Raw genomic sequence first — 27,052 nt, 5'->3', positions numbered from 1 at the left:
TTTTACTGAGTCATGTAACCTGGAGCTATTTCTTGCAACTATCTGCTGGTAATGCAGATTATTTGCCTGAACTCTTTAAGAAAGCTTGAAAGCTGGCATAAATACCAAGTAAGATACTGTTCAAGCTTTTTTCATCTGAGATACCATGAGATGTACCTGCCAGGCAATTAAAAAGAGATACCAAACAGAGTTTACTGGACCATATTTCCATCTCACTGCTGTGAGCACTGAACTGAGCTCCTGAAGGCTCTGGCATGGCAGGTCAGGGTTTTCCTCAGACAGTGACTATTTTTCATTCACCCCTCTGTGTCTAGGAAGGAAGCATATCTGGATGGGTGATGAGTAAATAAATAATGTTTGTGGAAAAGGGTATTAACATCTTGGAAATGGTAACATGAATTAAAACTCATTAATGATTGGAGCTCTTTACAAAGATTCAACAGTGTAAATTCTCCCTCCTGAAGCAGTTTTTCACCTTGTGCTTTTTCAGTCAAGCTCCCTCCTCTGCAGATGTCCCTCAGCACTTTTCATTTCAACTGCAATACCAACCATTTTCACAACACTTTGCCTTCTCTCATGGAGTGGTGGTTTTGTGAAGCTGATAAAAATCTGCCTGAAAAACCTGGTTGGCGCAGCTGAACCCATTTTGAAGTGTGAACATGGGTGTGTAGAAAGCAATTCGAGTTTAACAAGGCATGAGGCATGAGGGCATGATAGAATATCAGTCGTGATTGTGACCGAAATGAACCCGAGCGGCGCAGAGGATGCAGCTCTGCTGTGCTCGCTGGTGTGTGACCTACCTGGACTGAGATCTTCAGCCTCCAGCAGGAGAGAACAGCACTGTAACTGTGCAGCTGTGCTGGCCAGCACACAGCTCTGCCCTGCCTGATACGTTGGAGATGTGGCTTAGGAATTTCAGCTCTGATTGTTGTGAGATTGCTGTTCACAGCAGAACAAAACCACTCCACCAACCTCTCTTACTCTGCTGGATTTCATAATTAGCTTTTCTCTGCTCCTATACTGAGTCTGTTGAATTAAAGCAAGTATGCAGTGGGATTTTTATGGATCCCAGGAAAGATCCATTTCTTTGTTGGGTGATGCTGACAAGTCAATTAAATCTTTTTTTGGGGCTCAAAACATCTGATGTGCAGATCTTGTTATTTCAGCAGTTAATTAGCTCCTTTCCCACTTGTGTCTTCCATCATCCCTTCCTTGTGCTGCTCACACAATGAAATCAGTGAAAATCAGAAATACTTATTTTGCCTCAGTCTAGGAAGATAATGGCAACACTCTATTCCATCAGTAAACATTCCTTATTGATTTAACCAATTTTAGACCTGTGCCCTAATCTTCCCCAAGGCAAAAACCATGATTGTGAGGCTCTACTTGCCTGAAGGGACTGCTGTATCCCAGCCCCAAAAATTTGGGGACCACAAAGCATAATTGTAAGTACCTCATTTTCTTGGGGCTCCCTATTTATTGTAAGAGTGGCTTTGCAACAATTCCTTATTGTTCAGAAGCAGTACAGTACGTTCTTCCAAGCAGTGCCATGATATATAGGAATACCTGCACTTCCTTTGCTGAAATTTATAGATGTTTTATAGAAACTGGAAACCCCCATGCACAAATTGTTGCACAAAATTTTGTGTATCTTATTGTCTATTAGAAACAAATAGATCCAAAGTTAAAGAAAAAAAAATCTAAATCGATACTCATATCTATATGCAAAGTGGAAATAGATATGCATATCTATTACCTTTTTCTGTGCCTTTTGAAAATGTAATAAAATGCATAAACTGTGTACTTTCTATGTATTTGTTTTTCCTACAGATGTGATGTTTTTCACAGCTCCACAATTAAAATTACTTTACTCTCTGTGCCATTAAATGGCTGTGACAGGTTACAACAGCATAATCCTGCGCTGAGGGATGGGACTATCCTTATTTCCTTTTCTACTCAGCAACCCCTGGCGCTGATGTTCTGAGGAGGTTCATGCTCTGAGAATAAATTCAAGTCCACCTACCATGGAGTTAAGATGCAGTCTGTATCATCAATATACATTTATCTTTCTTTTCAAAAGGTTTTCAGAAGGCCTTTCCCTAAAAGGTACTTTTGCACTCAAAAGGGATCACTGGTTATTGAAATCTGTGCAGCATTTCATTTCCAAGTTCAGGTTGGCCACTTGACCACTCTTGATGCTTAACACCTCTGCCCTGGTTTTTGGGTTGTGGTAGAGGCGCAAGGTTTAAAAACTCTCTTTACAAACTTTTGTCCAGGCAAAGCTCTCAGGTCCAGGGTAAGCTCTTTGTTTCTCACTTACAACAGACCTATGTTTTGCATAGAGTTACAGAAAACACAGGAATGGAGGAGATAGTGCTACAACGAGGGCCAGTTCCCATCACCCTTCATGCCCTCAAGCAGTCATTTACAGTCCTGTCCTTTTAGGTGGTTTTTTTTGGCCTTGTGCTACAAAGCAGAAATGGGGTCAGGGGAGCAACTTTGATTTTGTGAGAGCAGAAAGCTGAGGGTGTTTTCTCAGGGTGCAAAGGAACTTTTCCAGCTGACAAACAAGGTGATAACACAAGTTAATATGTTGGCACCGAGACCTTTCTGACACTGGAAATAAAAGGTGATAATTTCAGTCGCTGTGAAAAGTTCACGTGGGATACCCTCATCACGTGGGACGTATTACAGAGTAACCTCTCGCTGCAGACAGCAGCTCTGCCTACCTTGGCTGTGACATAAAGCTCCCAATTAGCACTTAAGGAAAGAGACTTTACAGGCTGCACACTCACCTCGGCTCAGCCCATCTGGTCCCCGGAGGATTCGGCATTCTTCTATCTGGCCGAACGGAGAAAACATCACCCTGATATCATTCTCATTACACTTCTTCGAAACCATTCCTATGAACAATTTTCTGTCTTCCACAGCTAGAAGATAAAAATAATGAATGAGCAAAGGCCATTTCATCTTTTTGCTGTGATCAATGCTTCATTACCACATCAAACCAAGCTCCAGTCATGTGAGTCTGGCTCTGTAACTGAAGACAAGTCCTAAGGCAAACACTTTATACTTACAACCTCCCTTCCCCCCTTCCTTCCCCACCCCAAATATCTCATTTTTCTCTCTCTGTCTCCTTTTTTTTTAGTGGTGCCTGCTGTTTATAAAACATATTAATTGGCTGTCTTAGTCACTCTGCATACACCTCCCCTTCACAGCTTCTAAAAGGAAAATATCCTCCGTTAGAGACACTTTTAAAGATATCTTTGCATAGATTCTAATTCAGATAAATTCCCTCATCCCCCTCATGTGTGAAAGAAATCATGATGGGGTGAGGGTGAAGAAGGGATTGTGCATGTAATGATACAAGCTAATGAAAAATATTCCTGAGAAATGTTTTGAGAGCAGCTCCTATCTGAGCTTTCAATTTCAGCCAACTTAATGCACGGCACTGGAAAGGCAGATGTGCAATGACTGCTCTGGAAAAAGAATGCATTAAATTTTTCTGCTTTTTTTTTTTTTCTTTTTCAGTGCCACAGCCCTCTGCCCTTCAGGAGGACACAAGACGTAATTCAGGACATCACCTGAACACCCTCTGATGCGTAATGATGCTGAGTTTGCAAAAAACCACCATGAAAAACGTGCTTTACCTGAATTATTGGTAGAATATTTTCTGCCTGCACTGTCACCAGCACCAGCACAAGCTGGACTGCTGCAGCAGGATGCACACAGCCCTATTAATCAAACCCAAATTTACAGGTCTAAAGCTAGGGACTCTTGTCAAAAATGAAAGAGGTCATCAAAACTTAATTCACTCTGGAAAAACTTAATGTTAAGGCACCCACTCATCTATATTAAACCAAAAATCTAAGTGCTCATTATACAGTACATACACCAGTGCTTTCTTCTTCTCTGGAAATGGCATGTAAATCCAATTCCCTGTTAATGAGCAGACTGTCAGGGTTTGTGGGGAAGCAAAGAGGGAAGGAAAGCTTTACTCCAGAGAGTCTGCAGTGCACTTACTTATTTCTATTATTGTGCAAATTATTTTTGTAATGAAGTATTTTCATTTCTGGGCTTCCAATAAAAAAAAGAAAGAATCCTCCCTTGCTCTTTAACTCTGTCTCCTGTATTAGTATGAGTTTGTCATATGGAAAAAATTGCAGCTGAGGAAGAAGGAACTGCGTCCATTTTTTTCTAGGATTTTATGTCTGTTATACTTCAACATTTTCAGTGCATTTAATAATTTCAAGAATAACAGGAAGAGGTTCATGTTTATTGATCACGAGAAGTGTTTGAAGTAATTTTCTCCTTAAATCGCTGACTTTAAAAAGTATTTGTAGCTTTTATATAAGCAAGCACCAAGCCCATGCATTTTTCAGAGCCCAAAACAGAGACCAGCCCCTGCAATCCTAGCTTCTCACTCTACAAGCTTGCAAGAAAATTGGTGTGAATTTAACACCCAGGGGAAGATGTTTTCTTCAGCAGAGATTCCTCAAGACTGAACATTTTCATTCACACTTTATATTGAGGTTCCACACGCAGGTGAACCCTCCAGAAAGGGTTAAGAAACGATGAATGCATGGCATGAGCCAGTTATATACAGATCAGGAGCTGAATATGCGTGATTGCAAATAAGACCTGCAAGTTGGAATATTTATATATATATGTATATGTCTTATTATGAAGCTTTACATCTGATTCATAATATATAGCTGACCTTGATGCTGCTAAATATTATTTTAATGGTGGGAAACCTGAATTGCCTTTCTCACAGCTACAAGAGGAGTGCAGTCAGACACTTCTGCTGGTGGAAAGATGTCTATAACCTAGCTGCAGACAATTCCTATATTGCCCTGAGCAATTTCTTTGAGGAAGTTCTCTGGCAGCCTGTCCCCTCGACAACAGCCACAGATTATGGCCATAGTGCAGGAAAGGTTTTGAGACAAGGGGCCCAGCTGGGCTGCCAGGCCTGGATTCTCCACACCACAGACTGAGGTCAGGCTGGGTGAAGCCTTGGTGCCAAGCACGTTTCCAAGCATTCCCTTCTGCTCAGTGTTATGAACCTCTTATTTTGTGTCTCTGTGTCAGCTAGTAGCAACCAGTTTAAATTTGATCTTAGGCTTGAAATAGTGTGCAGGTCTACCTTGAGGGTGGCTAGGCTCCAACTCTCTTTTAAAAATAGCTGCTGGCTAAGTTGGACAAATGCCTGCCACAGCATCCCAAAGGAGGTCCCTTGGGTCCTGCTTTGGTGCCAGGACAAAGCCTCAAACCAAAGAGATTCGTGGAGACTCAAAAGAAATGAGTTGTGAACAGAAGGCTTTGTTTTAATTTTCCAAAGAGTAGCAGGCGACAAACTCCCTATCGGCCTCCTTCAGTTTTGGTAGTAAACCTATAAATATGCCATTTAACTAACATGATTTGCAGGTTTGCAGCTTGAGGGTGATTTTATAGTAAATTAAACATCCAGCTTCTGTGTACTGTACATCTTAAAAATGCAGATTTCATGAAGAATGCTCAGAGTACAGAAAACATATTCATATGATGACGTGCTCTGCATTCAGTGCCATTAGTCAGTGCTGATCAGTGTTGAAGCTTAAGAAAATTGCTATTCTTTTTCTGGCTAGAGGCCCAGCATAAAAAACATTTAAAGTGACAATTGTCAAGATCAAAATGACATGTTTTCACTCCATCTGATAGAACATCTGATATTATTAGGCTGAAAGAGTTTTTCCCACACAGAGAAAGGAATACTTTTCCACCTCAATAAGACTGATTTTCAAGAGTTATTTCTGCATTTTTGGCCAGCCCCTTCTTTCTTTCTAAAATGAATTCTTACCAGCCACACAGGCAAGGTGTGAGAATCAGACAACAGAGTGCATGAAGTGTGGGTCAAATGCTTTTAGAGGTGAGCAAACTTCCCTCTGGATCTGCCCAGCCTGTGGATTTTCCTGTGTGTTTTGGATTTCTCCCACAGACTGTAAAATGAGGATTAAACACACCTCACCCAGCAGAGCACTGAGGCTGGGACAGGTGCTCCTGCTTAGGGAAAGGATGGCAGCCTCAACCCACCTGGCCTAACTTCAGTGACCTACAGGTTTGGTCTCAGCTCCACTGGTTGTTGGCAATGCCAAGATATCAGCTCCTTCCAAGAGTGACAGGTCTCACCTCTCCCAGCAAGGTGGCAAGGTGCATGACAAGGCATTTGTCCCTTTGTCATGGGAGTCTCTCCCCTGCTACTGAGAGTAGATTACAGATTGTTTTTTACACTCACTGAGTAGATTGACAGATGCTGTTACCTTCCAGCCAGCTCCCAGATCCTGGGCATCATGACAACATGTAGATGTCCTGAGCTCCAGCTGCAGGGACATCAGGAATGAATGAGCTCTGAGGGGCGGGACAAAGCTTGGGAGCTGCCAGTGCTTTGGGCAATGAGAGCAGGCAAAGCAAAAGGCTGGGGGAAGGATAACAGTGTGCAAGGGCCAGCACATGTACACATATCTCAAAAGCATTTCACTGCTGCTTGATAACTCTCTCTCCCACCCTTGGGGTAGGTTTCAACAATTCAAAATCCAGAACAATCAAAATTTTTTAGCCTACTTTTGACATCATTATTTCTGAACCTCGCTTATGGGCCTAGTTGAACTTTCTGACTATTTTACACCACTCTGGGGGAATGAAGGAGCTGCAACTGTTTGGAAGCAGCAGGTAGGATGGGGTGGCTGAGGGACCCTCCTTGATGGACAGAAGCAGCCAGAAGGTCACTGTAAACAAGGCCTGAAGTTCTATTTATAGGAAGGAAAGTGTGAAACCACACAGTTTCTTGATTAACACATTATGGGATTCACCTTTAATCCATCCCAACACATTACAAATGCAGGCTGGCTGTGCTGCCAGGGCAGTTCAAGTGACACATCCAGTGCTAAGCCTGCTGGATTTGGGCTGGGGTTTGCCAGAATGCAGGAGCACTGCATGAAGAGGAACAGGCACCTGTTTTCAAATGAGCAGAGTTGCTCTTTTAACCCCATCAAGGCCAGCACTGCCATCACTAGCACACGTGCCTGGGCATTGTGTTTGAACCCACAACTCTGCCTTAGCCATCAAAGGTTATCTGAGATGAAATCTGTCTCTGCTGGGAGGGGAACTTTTCAAACTGAGCCTCCTGTCTTCTGACAGCACTACATCCAGCTTGCAGAATAACATCCTGAAGGGTCTAATTTTTTAGCTTTACTCAATTTGCTTCAGTAATGAGCATTTCTTGCAGGCTGTATTAGATTGCTTGTGCTAACCCAGGAGGATAAAGGAGTAGAGATTATTTTCTGAATGCTACAAAAGAATTAAACCCTGTAATAATTGTGGGAAATCTCCCTGAAGATTCAACACAACTTTTATTTTCACTCCTCTAAACCCCCCAAATTCTGACAGATCAAAATGATAACCCTTTATTGTACATTTCTGAGGAGTCTAGTCAGATAAAGAGTGAATTTTCTCCCCAGAAGATGCCTTCTCTTTTGAGCAACTAGATAAATAGTTAATTATGTATAAATGGTGTGGAGGTTTTGGGGGTTTTTTTGGTTTGGTTTTGGTTTTTTACTCCCATATAGAAGGGAAAAGGTGAAATCAGACTTTTTATCCCTAGCTGTAAGCCTGTGAAAACCCCTTGCATACAATCTGTCAAAGTCACACCTGAATCCGGAGCTGCCTGCATTAATTATCAACTTTTCTATGTGTTAGTGCTAACATATGGCATCTAATTACTACCTCCAATTCGGCAAAGTTGTGCCACTTAGAATTTCAAAATTATTTTTTATATTTTCTACTAATGAAATCAATAAAAATAAATTTTAAGATTACTCAGCTACCCTCCTCCCTACTTTATTTTTTTAAATGGAGAATTTTGTCATTTTCCCTGAAGCAGTGATGCTTTGATCCATTTAAGAGCATACTGTCTGTAGGATATGTGCCTGAAAGTATTGACTGTGCTCAAATCCAGATCCAAGACATTTAAGCATTTGCAAATTGTAGGATGTTAATGGCCACAGACAACTTAGAGCCAAGCAGGTGTTTGTAAATTTTTCACCATTAGACTGGAGGAACCCCCTTTGTTTGAAAAAGGGAAAATGTCCTTAAAAGGATAAATACTGTGAGTGATGAATCTAGTAATGGTGGAGCCTTCAAAGTTAAAAGATGCTTCTTTAGCAGAAAATCCTTAACCAAAACTTTATTATAGACAGGTTAAAACAACCTGCACAAAGGTGATCCGACCAGGAGACACTAGAAGATTCATCATCTGCAAATCTTCAAGAGATGTTATGTTTTTCAACATAAGAAAGCTTTTCAGAATCCCTCTGGGTACACAAATTAATTAAATCTGAGGGCAAGTCTTGCCCCATCAACTCTATTGGTTGAAGAGATCAAGATTTGCTTCATCTGCATGAACAGAGAAATGACTCAGACACATTGTAGGCAGGGAATGAGCCACTGGAATGGGCTGCCCAGAGGAGCTGTGGATGCCCCAGCCCTGGAAGTGTTCATGGCCACGTTGGATGGGGCTCTGAGCAGCCTGGTCCAGCTGTGCTGGAGGTGTCCCTTCCATGCCCATCTCCCATTTTCCATGAGGTGAGCTTGGCCTCTGGTGTCAAGGGACAGATTCCTCAGGTGACCCAGACATCTAAGGGCAGGAACAGTGATGGAAAAGGAGGAACATTTCATCCTGGGAGGCGCTGGCTTGGATGCTCATTCAAAGCTTTTTCACGAGAGACTCAATATGGGGAGGGGCATTTAATCACACAGCAAATTCTGTTCTTTGCAAACCTCTGTAAATTCAATGAGAGGACCTGTCCTTCCTCCCTATGGAACTTGAGCAGGTCTATCAATCCTTCACAAACATCTAGAAGCTCAGAAGAATTGTAGAGTGTTCAACTTGTCCTACACATCTTTGCACAAGAAATTTTTGACCAAGAAAATTTCTTAAATCTCTTTGCAATCTGAGAAACACCACTTTACCCACAAAATCCACTGGGATCCTCCCATGACTCAGAAATCAGAGACTTGAGTATTCCTCAAAAGCTCAACCAGCATGGATCATGAAAACCAAGATGCCTTGGCATGTCTTTTTTCTTTTCCCCTTTGAACTTACCAATCTGGTTGAAGAGGTACAGTTTACAGTTTGCTGTTGGCATGGATAATGTACCTCCTCAGATGGATAGCCTGGAGCATATGGGAAACATGTGCCAAACAAACCTCCACATCCCCCACGCTGTTGTTTTTCCTCTTTCTTCATCTCCAAGCTGCTGGCAAACTGTCACCCACTCATGAACCCCATGCCTACACCCTGCCTTTCTGAGGAGCTGTACCATTATTACCATCATTGTGGTATTAGTTTGCCTTCTGTTTCTCCAGTCGATTAAAAAGAAAAAATAGTTCACCACCCCTTGAACATGCCTATCAAAAGTTCCCACACCCTTCAGGAATCTAAATTTAAAAAGGTGTTTAATTTGACAGTTGGAGCCCCTGAACTGACAATTTTTTTTCCCCCCAAAAATACAAAGAAAGGCAAGGGGAAAAAAAAGGTGAAAAACTCAATCCCTAGTACTTTTTATGCTTGGAATAGATGCCAGAAAATAAGAGAGTATTCCCACAGTGCAAACAGGAGTTTCATGCAGATAACCCTAGACTAACAGCAGCAGCCAGGAGCCAACCCACCCTGCTTTCCAAGCAGGCACTACTTGCAGAGAAGGATAGAATTTGCACAATTCCCCACAGTGTTTTTCCAATATGTTCAATCTCCTTTAGAAAGAAACACTTCAGGCAACGAACAAGTAACTCGCTGGGAGTCAATTTTGGCCCATTGCCTCTTATTTTTCTAATTTGCCAAGGAAATTGAGGTGAAATTTGTCTTTGAAAGAAGAACCCATGGAGGCCATACTTAGTTCAGGCCAGCGTTCCTGTGCCTAAGGGATAATTGTGCCCACTGCTAGCAGTAAATACTAGGGACTGGAGTCTGGATTCCAACAGCAACGTTCTCCTTGACCACAGTGGGGCCTGAAAACTTCAGTCCTTCTGCCCTTCCAGATGCCTTGGCCTCTATTCTGAGCATTCAAAGACAGCAGGAAATCACTGCTAAAAGACTTTGGGAAAATGTTTTTCACCCAGAGGATGGCTGGGCACTGGAACAGGCTCCCCAGAGCAGAGGTCACAGCACCAGACTGACAGAAGTCAAGGAGCATTTCAACAATGCTCTTAAAGCACATGGTGGGATTTTTGGGATTGTCCTATGGAGGGCCAGGAATTACTTTGGGAATCCTCATGGATGGATATCTATCCTTTCCAACTCAGAATATTCAATGATTCTATGATTCCAACCTGAGAGAGAGAACACCCCTCCCATACAAATGGGTGATAGTTCATATTTCCTGTGCTCACGGCCACTTTTGTTTGGAAAGTTGTCATAATGGGAAACCTAGCATAATGTGAAGTTTTAATTTCCTTCCAAACTTCATAATCCTTGGAGAAGCCTGAAAAAGGGATGCACTACAATTAGCAAAAAAAGAAGCCTTAAAAAAGCCTTGCGGAGAGATTTAGAGCCCAATCATAATTTACATTTGCAGGTATGTAGATCTCTAAGTGCACGGCTTCTGCCCTGATTACTAATTAATGAGGTGCAAAGATGCCTGTTGGAGGAACCAGCTCTGATTATGTGGGCCTTAAGGGAAAATGAAGCTCTTGCAATCTAAGAAGGCAGATGATATCTTTAACATATATTTTAGAAAATTACAGGAACAAATCAAGGGGCAAAATATACACGTATATATTTTTAAAGAATCACACGCTGCCAAGTTGCACTACCATTCGATTATCTTATTTCCCTGAATATATAAACCTGGCATGTTTAATAGATTTACCTTGCCATCTATTTTGCATGTCATATACATCCACTTAGGCAGTACCCTAGTATTCCAAATGGATATTACAGTCTTTATAGCATTCATTTTTCAATCGTTTTGAGGAATAAGTATACAGAGAGCTCCAAAGTGGGCTTCCCAGCTCATAATGAAGCATATGATTAAACCTAAATTTGGCTCAGATTCAGAATGGCATCATTGTGTAAAAAGGTACTTTTGGCAAATGTTTAAGGCTGATCATACACTTACATAATTTGTTAACACAGGTATGCCTTTCTGTTTCTTTTATTTTAAATTTTCAGCATCAATATTTTATCTCCATCTTATCAATCTCAGGTGCTCCCACAATACCTCACTGTTAGGAGAACCCAAGGGAAGGATGTATGCAGTGAGGTAGGTCATGACATACAGCAGGTACAAGGAAGACCCGTTTCTGAGGACATTTCCTTCCTTCTTTAAAGCAGAAGATAAAAGGGAGTTCAGAGCAGCTCAACACCTTCCCAGCATGTCAGGTGTAGGGAAACTGCCTATTATTTTCACCACAAAAGGAGCAAAGCAAAAACTGTACAATGTTGTGCTTTAGTTTAGAGAAAGACACAATTAAGTAAAAATAAATTGAACACATACCATTTGACTTTTCACTATCTGCAGGTTTCATCTGAATAGGATGATGCATCTAAAAACAAAAATGAAAGAGAGTAAGGCAGGTTGGATAGTCATAAAAAAACAAGAGTGATGTTTTTAAAATTAATGAAGGGTGAAAAAGAGACACAATTTAATATTAAACATGTTGAAATTATATCAATTCAGAAAAACACTGTATTATAGACTTATAAGAAAAAATAAAAGGGTAAAGGAATATTTTATAATGAGGAAGTTTAAAAAAAAAAGATCATTGGGCCCATAGGACTCATATAAATCTTTAATTTGCTGTATCGAGTTTCAGAAGACCTCTAAAGTTACAGCCCTCATTAGTTTATGGCATGCTTGGTTTCTGTTTTACCAACTTTTTTTTCCTTGAGCTCAACCACTGCCAAAACCAAGATGTAATTTTCAAGTAATTTAAGAACTAGCAAGCATTTCAAATGTACTCAGAGGAGTTGAGTTTGACAAATGAACTTTGCTTGTAATTAAAAACAAACTGTGCTCATTCTTTTAGGACTGAAGAAGAAGAGATCTTGATTCCTAAAATAGCTTCCAATAATTGTTTAGTATCTCATGTTTTTCTTTTAGAGTCCATTACACATTCATTCATAAAGCTTCCACAACACATAACAGTTCTGGCTTCCATAAAAATTCCAAATCCTTTTTTCTTTTAAACCTCTTTCTCCATTCATGTTCCTCTTACTGCAAAGGAAACCAGCTCCTGTCTGCAGCGTTCTGTGCTGAACATCCCACCTTGGCACACTTGGGCTGCTGCGTCCTCAGCTTTCCCTACTAAATGATACTGCTTCCACACTGAATTGTTGATAGCTCCAATAAAATTTCCACAAATGCTGTTTTTATTCTTTCAGGGATAATAACACCACAGCAGTTCAGCTCCCTCACGATCAGAGTTTTCCGCAGGACATTGGTGATAGCCAGCCCTTGTGGCCACCGTGGTGTGTTCAGGGAAATTTTATTACAGCTTCTCAAAGGCCTCCAGAACTGACCTCACATTGAGATTCAATGTGGGAGATGTTTAAGCTTGCAAAAACCCCCCCATTTTTATTTTCTTTCTTGGACTCTGCACAGTTACTGGGATTTGACTGCACAAACCTTCCAGCAGCAGCAGGGCCACTGCCTTTTCTCTCCTCAGCAATTCCTTACCAATTCAGATGAACAGGTGAAAAAATGTATGATTTTTCTACTTTTCTATCATTTTTCAGTGCAGCACAGCTGTGTATTGCCTGAAAATGTCAGAGGCAATTCCGTTTTCCTAATAAAAGATTGTTATGACAAACTCTGAGAAACAAAAACAGCTGAGCAGGAGAGAACATCCGTGCCCCCATATAAAATATGCTTTCAAAGCTGCACAGAAACCCATGTCTGCATTGCTTTTGGTGAAGTAACATAACCACCAGGGAAAAAGTTGCTGGATTCTTCAGAAAATATAAAATATTGCTGTGAATGTTTCTGTTAGATTTATTAAAAGTCCAGAATGCTCCCTGGCCTTGCAAATCACTGTATTCCCTGTGCTGCTTGCACAACTCCCCAGTGTGTCCTAGGGAAAGGCAAAGCCACAATGTAAATGTAGTTGTCAGGATGCATAAATTTTCTTTAGCTTTAACAATTCTGCTCTCTTTAAATCATTTGTTTCCTAAATGGACTTTAATAGCCCAGCACTTGCCTGCTACCACTCTTATTAAATCAGTTTTATAGAAAAAAGGGAAGTTCTATCGTTCTCTGTCTTCTTTAGTGCTTAAGGTTTTTCCTGACATCAACAATACATTGGGCACTGCAGGAGACTTAAAATTTGTGGGAATGTGAGGCAGCATGTCCGCTCAGCAAGTAAAAACAGAAAGAAGAAAAAGGGTCTAACTTGCTCCACGAAGCTGTTGCAGGTTACTGAGGTCTCTGAGGAGCAATGGAGTGCTGAGAAAATAGAGGGAAGAATGATAAGTATTGAAAATTCAGGAATATGCAGGATATAAGAGAAAAACCCAGCCCAATTTCAGGCCTTTTGTAGACAGGGAATCAATTGCTCTTTACAGATGTGTTTATGTGCCTCTAAGAGGAGATATTTTGAATAAAGGCTATTCTAACAACATAAAAAACCACTCACTTTTCAAACTGCCCAAAACAGAGAAACCAACTTGAGACCAAATTCACGTGAAGAAGTTATTTTTGCAGCCCATGGTCACAACATAAAGATCAGTGTTACCTGACAAGCACATTTACTGCATATCCAAAGTCATCCTCTTCAGTCACACATCATTACCCCAAATTCATTAACTCAGTAATCTGGTACATTCACAAACCAAGAGGCAAGACTTAACATGATGCTTCAAATAGGTTTTGACTTGATTTCAAAAGTTCCTGCTAAAAACTCATGGTCTTCTTCACACCATCAGGCTGAATTTGGGAGTGATGCCATTGTGCTTAAAATTATATCTGTGCAAAACCAATAAAAGATCCAGCTCAGGCCTGGAGAATTTAAACTGCAGAATACCCCCAGAAAAAATGGATGTGATACACAAACCTGGTTTCAGCAAAGAGGAAAGTGGAAAAATACCTTACTGACAGTTTCCTAACATGAGAGGGCTCATGTTGAAGCTTGTTTAACCCTGACCATCACCAATTGATACGTTAACAACCTTTAACACTAGATTCAATAAAACATGCCATTTATAACCTGAAATGGGTTTTACAGAGTCACTGGTTCGCATCTCATTATTAAACTCATTGCTGACCTCTAGAGACAACTGCCGTGACAATACATATTATAAGCTCTCTACCCATAAAATATTTAAAGGTAGGTGTAAAAAAGAAAAGAAAAGAATGACTCTCAAAGAAGTGTGTAGTGAATAAGAAAATTAAAGGGGCAGAGACAAAAGTTAAATAGGTACTATCCTTTCACTCTACAATGAGCAAAAGACAAAATAATCCATTTGTTTTTATCTCTCTTGTATAACTGCAGGCTATAAAATAATAAAATAGCTGTGCTTTCCCAGGCCCTCCAAAAAAATTACAGATGATATAAAACTGTTTCAAATTAGATGCCACTCACTAGATTCATGTTATCTACTGAAATGAAGGATTTCCCATCTTATCAGGAAGCTGTTATTGTAACTATACATCACTTATGGATCTCAAGGTAAGTGATTTCTCAGTATGTCATGTTGTCACACAGAACAACAGGAAACATTTCCTTCTTTTCTTGCAGAAAGCTTTACTTATGAAAATACAGTATTTATGAATGCACCCTTACAATTAATAAAGAGGCAAGAACAAGAAAAATAACCTCAGCAAGTAATTTATTACCTTGAACATCATCCCATGCTGGGCACACACAATAAATGGGAACAACACAGCACTCAGGCAGGTTCTTTCTGAGCATGGGCAGCTTCCCCTGGCAAGCACTGTGCATGGGGCTATCAAACCCAGGCTGGAGTATGGGCTGTGAGGGACAACCTCTCCTCATCAGTATTACAGAGAGTTCTACTGAACACACTTGTGCAGCAAGCAGGGCATGACCTGCCCTTCTACAGGTGCTCTGTGTCCACCCCAAAACACACCATGTCGCTGTTTGACAGCTGAGAGCAGGCAAATGCCTCTTGCCCAAGGTTGCCAGTGCCTCGTGGCAGTGCTGGCAGTAAAGTGGGGGCTTCACTGCTGCTTGTGCTGTCACAGAGGCCACCCAAAGCCCGGGGCCAGGAACGTCACTGCCTCTCCTTGGGCGCATCCCAAGCAGGGATGCTGAGGGAGTCCACGGGAATCAAAAAGGCAAAGAAACAGTTGTCAAACATGCAACCCTAAAAATCTCCCTGAAATTAATGAGAATCTGGCTGCTGGCTATGTCCAGGGCAGCAGCAGGACCAAGCCAAGGCCTAGAATTACAATGGAATAGTTACATCTTTTTTCCCCCCTCTTTCTCCTGAGTACATCTTGCTGTATGTAAACATAATGTCATTAGAGAAAAAAACCACAGCAAAGCAACTCAATGCATCTCGAAGGCATGCCACCTCTCCAGCTTTAGAGCCTCAAAGTCATCTTTTCAACAAAAATAGCAGTACCTATTTACATTCTTGTCAAAGCCATGTGACATCTGCATGGGAGAAAACAAGCTGGCTAAGAGTCTATTTCTGGCAAAAATATTGCAGGGAAATTAGATTAACCTGGGTGGAATTCTATCTGGGAATTTGGAGTCTGTCGTGGTGATTAAGTCATCATTTCTGTCAGATTACTCTAATCGGCTGTCAAATACGATTCCACAACCCCATCTGTAACTTGGCATCCTCGTTATTCAGTCGATGTTACCTTCTGTATACAAAACAAACACCAAACAAGGAGGTGTGTGCAGTCTAGCATTTAGCAGAGTCATTAGCTGTGATTACTATTGTGTGGTTGCACGTTGCACAAGGCGATCAGCTCGTGGTTTGTTTTGTTTAGTCAGGGGATGCTTCAAATCAGGTGTAATCTTAAGCCTGAGGTGTCAGGGGTGAATGGGTAAGAACTGTCTCCAGGCATGGATGAGCATGGGGTTGGCACATTCCAAGTCACCACTGCATCAACAGCAACTGCTTAAATCACATTTCAGAGCTGTCAATATATTTGCTGGAAAGGCTTTTGGACACCTGCTTTCTATCAGTTTTCTGAAGAGAAATGGGCATTCAGATATTCTGGGTAGGCTAAAGACTTCCTGCGAGCAGCAATTTCTGTGCGTGAAGCAAGGTTTGTAGGAGGAGGCAGTTGGCACTGGAAGTGGTCTGTATTGGCTGCTTTAAGATGTTACACATCAGTATGTCAGTCTTACACAGGACTTTGGTGATTAAAAGCAGGAGGTGCCTTTCAGTGAAGATGAAGGAGCTGATGGCTCATTTTGCTGCAGCTGTGTTGAGTCTGTGAAATTTGGATATCCTCAGCATCTCTGAAATTCTGGCCACCTAGACTGAAAAATCCTTTTTTTTTTTTTTTATTTTTATGGTCCATTGCAAAAGCACCTTCATACATGATTACTACATCTGTTAGCAGCTTTTATTGTCCATTTCTGCCACTGTGGATGCACATGCCTTGCTCCTGTTACTTCTTGTGCCTTGAGGAAGGATAACCTCTTGGCAAGAAAGGACTCTGAATGGCCATCAGACCTGTCTGCACCTTCACCCTGCTCAGCATGGCAAAGACCACCTCCTGAAAGTCCTCTGAAGTTAAGCAGAATGTGACTTCTCACCATCAGAGCTGAGGGATTGTGTGAGGAGAACGCTATCTATGACTTCTCACTCCTTACCACTCCTGTGTTCATCTTTCTTTAATCCTTTAAAGCCACCAGCAGACTTCTAGAGCTTTTAGTCCTTTTCAGACCTGTCCCCGTCCTCCCTTCCCTGTTATCTGCCCTGCCTAGAAGTTTCTAGCCATGACCCAACTCAGTTTGTCCCTTACCTGTCATCCTCATAGACCACATCACAGAGAAACACCACACAAAATGGAGCTAAACCTCCCCCCAGGCAAAGGGTAAATTTGAAGAACTCAGGTTACTTTGGTAACTACCAAACCAAACAAAAAGCAATAGGATTAAATGATGACAGCTTGCATGTATCTTGTCATTTCTAGCACTTTGGGACTTGCTTCTTGCTAGCACTAATCACTGTTGAAGCCAAATGGGACTTTAGTATTTTCTACATCTCAGAACTGTAAAATGTCAAGAGAGAATATGGGATAGAGAAGAAGAGACGTTAGACCTTAATTAAACCCTAATTTTCTTTTTGGGTGAAGGATTATAAATACTGAGACTTCGGGAATCAATAGGAAAATTGAAGGGGAAGGAAATATTAAAAGGAGCAGCAGAGACAGGCTAAGAGCTCAGAAGAAAAGCACCTAAAGGGGTACCAGCATGGAAACCAGTGGGGAAAAATATATTATTTGCCTAACTCTGGTCTGGAAATTAATTCAAAGCTTTCTTCTGATCCAATTAGTGAGTGCAGTTTAATTAGACCAGTAGTCCAAGGAAAAAACAAGACCAGCCAGGTTTCTGAGAACCTCTACTGAGTCTGGAAGTCAGGAGGGAATGTATTGACCTACCAGAAGATTGGAGGAAGAAGAGAAAATACTCCATAAGCACCAGAGAATTAAATGATTTTCAATGTCTTTAGAGACCATTGCTTTTCTGCAATGGACTTTTATGGGCAGATACCTTTATACCCCCCACCCCACCCCTCATTTCACCTTTTAGCTCCCCAGTTTTTCCATAGGATCTTTCAGAGGAGCTCTTGAATGCTCATTTCTCACATCATTTCATTGCCAGCTGGTTTTGCTTTTTTAAACCCTTGTGACTCACAAGTAATATGAGTTTCCCAGAAGAGAAGGAGGTGTATTTTCCTATCGAAAGGAACTGTTTAGAATGACTCCTCTAGGGTCAAACTAACTTGAATTACGCAGTCAATATCTGGCTAGTACTTTGGGAACTTCTCTGGGAACTGGGGATAATCTCCAGGGCCAAATAAATACTAGTGAATAAAAGAGGCAAAGGACTGCTCTCTGGATCTTAAAATAAGTGGTGTGGCACAGCTTGCATTTGCACAGCTATACTCCTCCTTCCACTCCAAACAGGATATCCTTGTCCATACAGTCCAGTGGGAACAGTGTGTAGCTCATTTTATTCCCCCAAAATATACCCACACCATGCTCCTGCTGGCTTCACCAGCACAGGCAGAGGTTTGGATTCCCAGTATTGGTTGAAGTCATTCACCGTTGCTTATTTACGGATGAAAGGAGGGAAAATGTGCATTTATCACTTAGATTCTCACAAATAAATGTAAAGCAGTTGCTATAACTGCCTGAGAGATGGCATAGCTAGAAGATTGTTTGCTGTCATCCTTTCATAAATCCCAATTTAAGGGATTTAAGCTGTGTTAGGCATTCATACAATTTTAGTAGTATAAGAATGTGAGCTGTTACTTGGCCTCCTAGATTACTGTCAGACATATATACATGCTTTTTTTGGAGAGAAAGAGAGGGAGAGGGGGGAAGGGAGGAGGAAAAGGGAGAAGCAAGAGAAAATGAATATTGCTGCTGGGTGCCAAATATAGTTCATGCGGTAATGCATAACATCATTATTTTCTATTTAGAGCACAGAAACAAGCATATAGCTTGCTTAAAACAAGATGTTTTACCGGAGAAGACTAAAACCACTGAAATTCAATGGCTTTTGGAAGCTTTCCAACTCAGTTATTTGCAATCCACTACACTCTGTGGTTTAAATTCAAGTTAAATTAAACATTAGTTAGGGAGACTGAAAACAATGTTGTGCTTTAAAATAATAACAAAATATCATTATTATTATCATCATCATCAATAATTCTTCATCTACTGATCCCTTCCACAGTCACCCCTCACATCCTGCTGTTCCTCCCATACATTTACTAATTAGGCAGTAGCACTCAGTCTCTTTTAAATGTTGTACCCTCAGATAGAGATTAAAAAGTTGGCTATCTTAGAAGTGACCACTTCCTAGTGTACAAACAGCTACTGTTGCTCTTTTAGCAGTTCTTCTCCATTTATTAAATTCCTTAATTTCTTACCTCCCACACTAATGGCAACAACTCCAGGGCACAGGCAAGCCAAATGAAGTGGAGATAAAGAAGGGGAGGTACGGCCAAAAATTGTCTCTTCAAATTCACATGGAAAGCAAAGTTATTAACTATCTTTTCTTCAAACAAATGAGCCTTTACAGAACCTATTCAATCCTAAAAATAGACATTAAGTGGGATTCTATAACTTGTTGGGAATAATGCCTTGGGGATATTTTGCATCATCCATGCTTAAAAAGCAAACCCATTAGACATCTGAGCAAAACATCAGATATTATTTTAACAGCAAGAGCTATCCATCTCATCGGCAGCAGCAATAACTTCTGTTGACATTTTGCCAATTGAAGTTTGCGTGTCAACGGGGTGGGGAGATAACTGAAGTCTCCCTGTGACATTAATTAGCTGGGATTTACCTCCCAAGGATTGCCCTGAAATCCAAGGTGATTGCAGGGGGCAAATACCTCTGCCCAGGTTTGTGGGTGGAAACGGAGCGCGGCTCGGCGGCGCCTTGCCCAGCGCCGTGCAGGGAAGCTCGGCACGGCCTGGAATGAGGATCCAGAGGGAGGGAGCCGAGCTGTCCGCACTGCACCAGAGCCTGAGCTCCTCACGCTCCAATTGATTCCTCTCCCAACACCCCTGCCAGGTACTCACTGCTGCTGGCTCCCTGCAGCAGAAAGGAAGAAGGTGGGAAAAAGGCAGAGAGGCTCCATGTGATGCACCTGGAGTTATTCCACAAAGTCTATCAAGCCAAAATCTTGTCTTTTTGTCTTCAAATGTAGGTAAGACATTATTTAGCAGGTGTACTCCACAGAAGCAGGGTTATTTTTACAATATTACTCCCTGGCTACCCTATTTGAGAGGTGACATAAGAACCTGAAGCAGTGATCCAGGGCTGCTGGAGGAACCAAATGCCATCCAAGCTGTTGTGGCTTTGGGATGTCAGCTAATAACTAATGCAGCCTCGCTGTGCATTGGGTGGATTTGGCCAGCATGACCTAAGATGGCAGGACTCAATTCCCAGCATGACACAAACCTTCCAGTCAGTGTCCCACTGGACATGACTCAAGTGTTCTGAAGATGTACTTTCTTCCATCTCCCCAGTTGGGCGTTTGTTTCCAGAAGTCAACAGGAGGTTGAGACTTTAAAGGGAGTACTTTCCCTTCAAATCTAAGAACACCTCCTCCTCCCATATTAGTATTTGGAAAACAGAGCAAAGCCAAAACATGCTACCTATTAAGTCATCTTCTGCGTAAAGTCTTCCCATGGGAATGACAGAGGTCCCTCAATCATCTTAAAAGGAGAATCAAAGCAGAGATGTTCTTTCTTGAGTGGTATGCAAAGTCAGATTTCACTTTTCTCCCAGATTGCCCACTTAGGGAGCACGGACTCCTGAGAGCATATTTAGGGAATTTTGCCCTTCTCAGAATCTGTGAAAGCTAGAGAAGAAGTCCCCATTTTAAAAAAGACCTTTCCTGCTGCCAAATGGAAATATTCAAGTAGCTCAGTCTGCGGTCACCATTTTAGGGTGCTAAGGCTCAAGCCTGGTCCACAGGAAACCCCTCACTTTCTACATAAATCCCTCTGATTCCACATCAACTTCTAGAATAATTTTTAGAAATTTGTTAAGAAAACAAAGCAATTCTCTACTCTGTCCTTCTTCTTTACTAAAAACCCAGCCCCAACCTAAAAAAAGAAAAACTTTTCTTTCAGGCTACCAATGACTGCGAAGAAATTTAGTTTAAATCATAAGTTTTTAAAAACATGCAATGGCTGTTGTAATGCAAAACACAACCTCACTTCTGAGAGAGGCCAAAGTGACCAGGATATAAAATGCTTGTTTTGCAGGAGTTTTATTTAAAGACTTACTCTGTTCTGTGTTTGCTTGTTGTCCTCTGTGAACTAAGCTCTGGGAAAACACCATGTGATTATGGTCATCAATATCCTCTACCTTTGCCAAGCTGGAATTCAGGAGATAACCCTTTAAAAGGAATGACCAGCGACAGCAACACTTCAGAAAGGCAAGAAAGCATAGTCAGGGGATCCTCTGTTTCTTTCACAGTGTTATCTCATCTACACTTATCTTCTTAATTTTTTACTTTCACTCAATAAGAGTGAAACCAGCCTCAGCCACTCCCCCAGTTTCACATCACAGATTTTTCTGTTCATTTGCAAAGTGGATCTTCTGCCTCGCTCTTTCTGCAGCATGGAAGGTCACCTTGATTCAACAACGCTCTTGGGCTCCTCTTCTGACAGAAACTAGAGTCTATTATTTTGTACAAAACTCAAATTCTAGGCTATGGGATTTTTTTTAATGTAAAGCTTTTTTAAAGTTCTGTTGGAAAGCTCTCCTATTTGCATTACAATGTACCAGCAAGAACATCTTATAGCTAAAAAGTGTGATTGAGGTAAGTCTAAAATAAGCCCCAAAAGCATCAAAATTATAAAATCTATTGAAATTCTACCTTTTAAATTAGAGCAAAGAGTACAATATATAGAAAAAGTTGGCCCTGATGATGTAGGGCCGCTGCCATTTTCACTTTTCACTTAGCAAAGGTACAGAGAAGTTCTGAGTCCAGAATACATGTCTTGATTCACAATTCCCTCCTCCCCAGAAGGCAGACAGGCAGTCAAACTCCTCTCTGTTACCAAAGAGAGACCAATCCAGATTTCTCCAAAGGTCAGATGTGAGCCCCAAACTACTTGTCAACATGCATGCCTCTAAATATTGCAGGGAATAGACAAAGCATTCAGGTAGAAAAGAGGTTTTGAATTAAGATGTCAAAAATCCTGCTCTCCTGACTGAGATCAGCTGGGGTAAGTAGTACAGTTTTATTGTTGAACCAGCGGAGCCATAATATTTTACGCCAAATGAGGATATGGCTCATAAATTCTATTTAAGCTCTCCATGAGCTGAAGTTACAGGAATTTTCCACGACTATCCAGTATCAGCATCCAGACACTCAGTGTTATGCCAATAGTCTGCCCTGGCAAAATAATCTGGCTGTGGAGAGAGAATGAAAAAGATAGCTCGATATTCCATCCATCTATGAAAACAGAACAATACTGCCACAAGTCTCCAGCCACAAGCACACACAAACACACACCGTCCACATGAAAATATGAGTCTGGCTGTGTATACATACAGTTGCAAATACCAGTAAGAGTCACGTTGAGCAACCATGTTATTTTTAACCACCCTTCATATGAACTCATTCTCTTAAATTTTTTAGCATCTCTGTAGCTAATGTACTCTGCCAGTGCTTTCTTGGGGGTAAAGAAAGTGGTTTGTGTTCAAACTAAACAAGCACTATATATTTATAATGCTAATCTTCTGGAATTCCAGCGCATTTGAATATTTCTGTCAATAGGTGTTTTGGAAAGCAAAACAAAAAATGAATGGACAACATTAGCAGAAACACATATTTTTGAAGAATGAGTCCAGTTCCAGCTGGCTGTGGTGCTTGGACCAAGCTGTGATTAAGATTTCATTAGTAAAAGGGACAGTGCTAGGAAGAGTAAAGCCAAAATCAACCTGCCTCCACCCATCTGCAGAGCTCCAAACCAGCATCTGATCCCAAGGATGAACCTCAATGCCTGTGTCCAGAGACTGGGCCCCTTGATTATTTTGAGAAAAAGTAACAATGCTTCATTTAGCGGGTGTAAGCATCAGTATGAGAAAACTTGTGTTCTTTTACTTAATTCTTTACTGCTGCTGTACTCAATTAGAAAATTTCTCTGTCTATGCCCCATGAGTAACATCTTTATGTGCAACTCACCTAAAGGTCAAGGAAATCTTTTTGCAGGGATGGCTTCAGGTGGAACAGCTGGAGGCCACTGAGAACTACCAGGAAGGTCCTCTGATAAACCCAGCTGAGCTAAAAACTCTCACATCTTTCATCCTACCTGCTCCAAAGCTAGCATTTAGAGCTACTGGGAAGTCTTGAACTCCTGGTTTCTTGGCATATGCTACTTTTCTGAGAGAGGCTAATGCAGCCTGAGGGCTGTTGCAGTGTCAGTGAAGCTATAGCAGAAGGCAAGGAAAGCACAGGGAAGGAGGAATTGGCGCAGAAAAGAAATTTTCCCCATGTCACACCCCCTATTTTTGGCTCTCATGTCAACAGGGAGGAAGACAAGTGGCAGACAATGAGGGCTGTCAGCTATCGGGCCACTTCTAAACTGGGATAAATCCATGTAATTCTTTGCAAAATGACCAGGATCACAAGAGGCAAGGGACACATCTGCCTGAGCAACCCCTAGAGCCCTCCAGACACAAGTGCATAAGTACAGCACCTGGACTGACTGTAGCTCTTACTTAGCAAGACCTTTCTTTTTGGTTAATCATATATTTTTGTACAAACAGGAGGATTCTATATTTACCCAGCATAGCAATTTCTTTCACTTCTTAGCGGTCAGAGAAATGAGAGATGAAAAAATCCAGCAGCTCATCTCGAATGACTTAATGCCAATACAGGATTACTGCCTATCCCATATTTTCTAATACTTTCCTACCCCAAACACCCGTAAGGACTGGGATTTAACTTTGTATCCTTTAGAAGATTATTCTAATTGAGCTGGGTATTTTTTTGTGATACTCGATCTAAGCTTTATTTCACCTCTTAAGATGGTAAAATCCCTGGTTCTGTGTACAACCAAAATAATTCCTATTTGTCACTGGCATTTGGGCAGTGGAGGAAATAAATGCACCATCTTCATGGATGCTGCTGTGGATGCTGGGTGAGGTGCTCCCACAACAGCACTTATCCTCCTCTGTATTCTCTGCAATATTTGAAATGAATATACTGTATAATAACACAGCACATTTTCCTCTAAGGTACTGTCAGAATTTGCCACAAAATAGTATTAGTTACTGTCTGGTGGATACTTGCTCAAGTGATGGCCTAGGAAAAAAACTCCCTTCAATCATTTGAGCCATTCACAGCTGAATGGAAAGATAAAGGTGTCATATCCCTCACATCTCTGCATGAGACTGCAATCCCTCTGAGTGATTCTGGCAGCAGTAAGGAACACGGAGTGTTGTGTTCTCATGGTGGAATCAGGAGCTTCAGTTGTAAAGGTACCAGATTTTCAGTTCATGGGATCATAGAATGGTTTGGCTCATGTCATTCCCTGCCACGGGCAGGGGCACCTTCCACTACACCAGGTCACTCAAAGTTTTTAGTTTAAAACTAATCTTATCCTCTGATAAGTGTCTTATTCTCCACAATCTTACTTTCTTCAACTCACAATCCTGTGTTCTCTATCATGAAATCAGTGATAAGCCTCTATTCATACTTTCTTAGAGATCATTACAGACTTTTAATTATTCCTTTCAGACACAAGGTTCTTTTTTCATTTCTTTCTCTGCTTTTTCCCTGTGTCTCTCCTTCAGAAGAGAAAATTTCCACTCACTGCAACTTTTAATGGTTGCAAGTGGGAATGGGTGAGCATTCCTAGGATGAACGACTGAGGCAGTGTATTAATGTGATTCCCTGATACATTGTAAATTCCATTTGCACAGCAAAGTTCCTTATTTTAAGCCCTGCTTGCATATCCCCCACCCCTGATGGCAGATAGACCATCTCTGAGTTACAATGGGGCGAGAGCTGGGATTGACTGCAGACTGCTTTAATGCCACTCTTAATGACAATCTTGTGAAGATTAGGAAGTTGTCAGAATCAGATATCAGCAAAAGCTCCAGCTTGCTTTGTGAAGTCAGTCTGAATTAATTAATGGGTAGCTTTCCTTTGATATCGCTTTGATATTTGGCTGCAGCTGGATAAAAATCAACCACAAAGGAAGCTACATTTTGTTTACCACTGCTTAAGACTCTGTTTAGCTCAATGTGATTTTTTTTTTCTTTTGCAGTTTTTGCTTTTTTAACTTCCCTGGCACAAGGCAATAGATACAGGCTTTTGTTAATAACGGAGTTATGGTGGCATCTTTTCAATGGCAGCTTCTCTCTGCTCCTGCAGATAATCAGGCTACTGTCTGGTAGCAAAACCATTACTGATTTCAGCTAAGGTGGTGGAGAAAAGATGGACCATTCCAAAAGTGAGAAAAACATTAGCTTTCCCCCTCTGTTAGCACTTTTCCTGTTAAAAGGTACTTGACAATCTAAATGTAGAATCATAGAATCATAAAATCATTGAATCATTGAATAATAGAAAGGTTTGGGTTGGAGGAGACATTAAGGACCATTTAATTTCAACCTCCTGCCAAGGGCAGGGACACTTTCCAATAGACCAGGTCTGTCCAAGCCTTGTTCAACCTGGCCTTGAACCCTTCTAGGGACGGGGCATCAACAACTTCTCTGAGCAACCTGTGCCAGTGCCTCCCCACCCACACAGCAAAGAATTTGTTCCTGATGTCTAATCTAAACCTACTCTCTTCCAGTTTAAATCCATTCCCCTGTGTCTTGTCAATAATATTTGCTCTCTGCTTTTGAGGGTGCTGACCACTTGCTTCACACACTGACAGTCTAAAATATAAGCTCTGCAACTACATGTCCTCCATGTCTTTCCAGGGTGGGAATTCACAGCCCATTTGAGCTTCTCTAAAGGTTTGGATGTCTATCAAGACAATCAGATGAACATGCCTGTACCCCAGACTGGTGCTTGCACCCAAATGAATCTCCATGTACTTCTGGCAGCCCCAGTGGCCGCACTGGCCAGAGGAGGAAGGCTTTCTGTGCACAGCACAGGGGAAGAGCAGACAAAAAAGCGGCTCTTCCAACTAAGGTGATGAAGATGATAATTTCTTCCAGAGAATAAACAAAAAAGAAATTATCTCTCTGGGTCTGCAAAGAATTTTTTTGATTAGACAGAATATGATTGACCACAGAGTGTTATTACAGCAGGAGACACAATCAATCAGGCCACCCAGTTTCACCTGGTTTTTGTAGTATTATGGGGTTTTTGAGTACAACAGAGAAGACAGAACTTCTGTTTTCTCACTGTCCCATTGCAGCACAGTGCATCTGCCCAGTGTGATCACAGGGGAAATCTGGCTGGGGCTACCTCAGCTTCCTGCACCACCACAGGACTGCAAACACACCATGAGGCAGCACTGCATCCCTTCAACAGCAATGGACCACAGAGCAGAGGTGTTTAAGGAAGCAGCACAGTTCACAGGGCTGGACACAATGGCAGGAGGATGCTGAACAAACATTCTCTCTGATATAAACATGCCATGAGGCCCAGGCTCCTCAGTCATAACATAACTCAGATCCACGGGTGCCAAACATTGCTATCAAGGCAGGCAAATGGCATCCAAGGGCACCTCTAATGATGTTGCTTCCTGATGCCTGCAACTCTGTTTATGATTTGCCTTTCTAATTTCACTGTTGTAGGAGTAGTCAGACAGCTAGGAAGGCTCCCTGAACTAGTTTTTCATTAGGAAGACAATTTTAATAGCTCGTGTCGTGGTGCTAATGAGGCTGACTGAAGCACCTGTACTTTCTGTTCCAGATAACAGAAAACAGCTAACACCAGCAGGAGGACAAATAGCTGTTTAAGAGAGTGCCTGGGCTATTGTCCTTAGCTAAGCACCCCACCTAAATCTTGGTGAGCTTTGCAATACCCTGGAGTACTCCAGTGATGGCTTCTTGATTTTCTTCAGAGATTTCCATTCTGAAGTGCACAGCAAAACGTTCTCCAAGTCAGCTATTTTTGGGCACCCAGCTTAAAAGTGATATCCTGTGAACTGATCCCCCACCCTCACTGAGTAAGATTTCAAAGCTGGACAAAAAGGTCTGGAGGGTTTTTGCAAAGTGATGACCTCAACTGGTCAGAGTTATGGAAACCAGAGGTAAATCCCAGTGTCATGCGCCAGAATGGGGATGAGCTTCACATTAGTGAATTTTTCTGAGGTCAAGCCATTATTATGCATCACTTACTTTCCATCCCAACATTATTATACTGCAAA

General features: G+C 41.5%; 1 protein-coding gene across 13 annotated transcripts in view; it reads right to left on the bottom strand.

Annotated features, from left to right (window-relative positions):
* The window catches only part of CELF2 (CUGBP Elav-like family member 2), a 550,999-nt gene that overhangs the window by 64,389 nt on the left and 459,558 nt on the right, over positions 1-27,052 (bottom strand). For 12 of the 13 annotated variants that reach the window (XM_063153712.1, XM_063153708.1, XM_063153706.1 and 9 more), the window contains 2 exons: positions 11,532-11,580; positions 2,796-2,930 (listed from right to left, as the gene is read on the bottom strand). In XM_063153712.1, the coding sequence (XP_063009782.1) occupies positions 2,796-2,930; positions 11,532-11,580 (184 nt within the window). Of the gene's footprint in view, positions 1-2,795; positions 2,931-11,531; positions 11,581-27,052 lie in introns of those variants that run through there. The other variant, XM_063153716.1, reaches the window with a different exon arrangement.

The sequence above is a fragment of the Melospiza melodia genome, chromosome 4, assembly GCF_035770615.1.
Source record: "Melospiza melodia melodia isolate bMelMel2 chromosome 4, bMelMel2.pri, whole genome shotgun sequence".
NCBI lineage: Eukaryota > Metazoa > Chordata > Aves > Passeriformes > Passerellidae > Melospiza > Melospiza melodia.
Note: the sequence above shows the minus strand (reverse complement) of the source record. Positions and strands in the feature narration are given on the sequence as shown.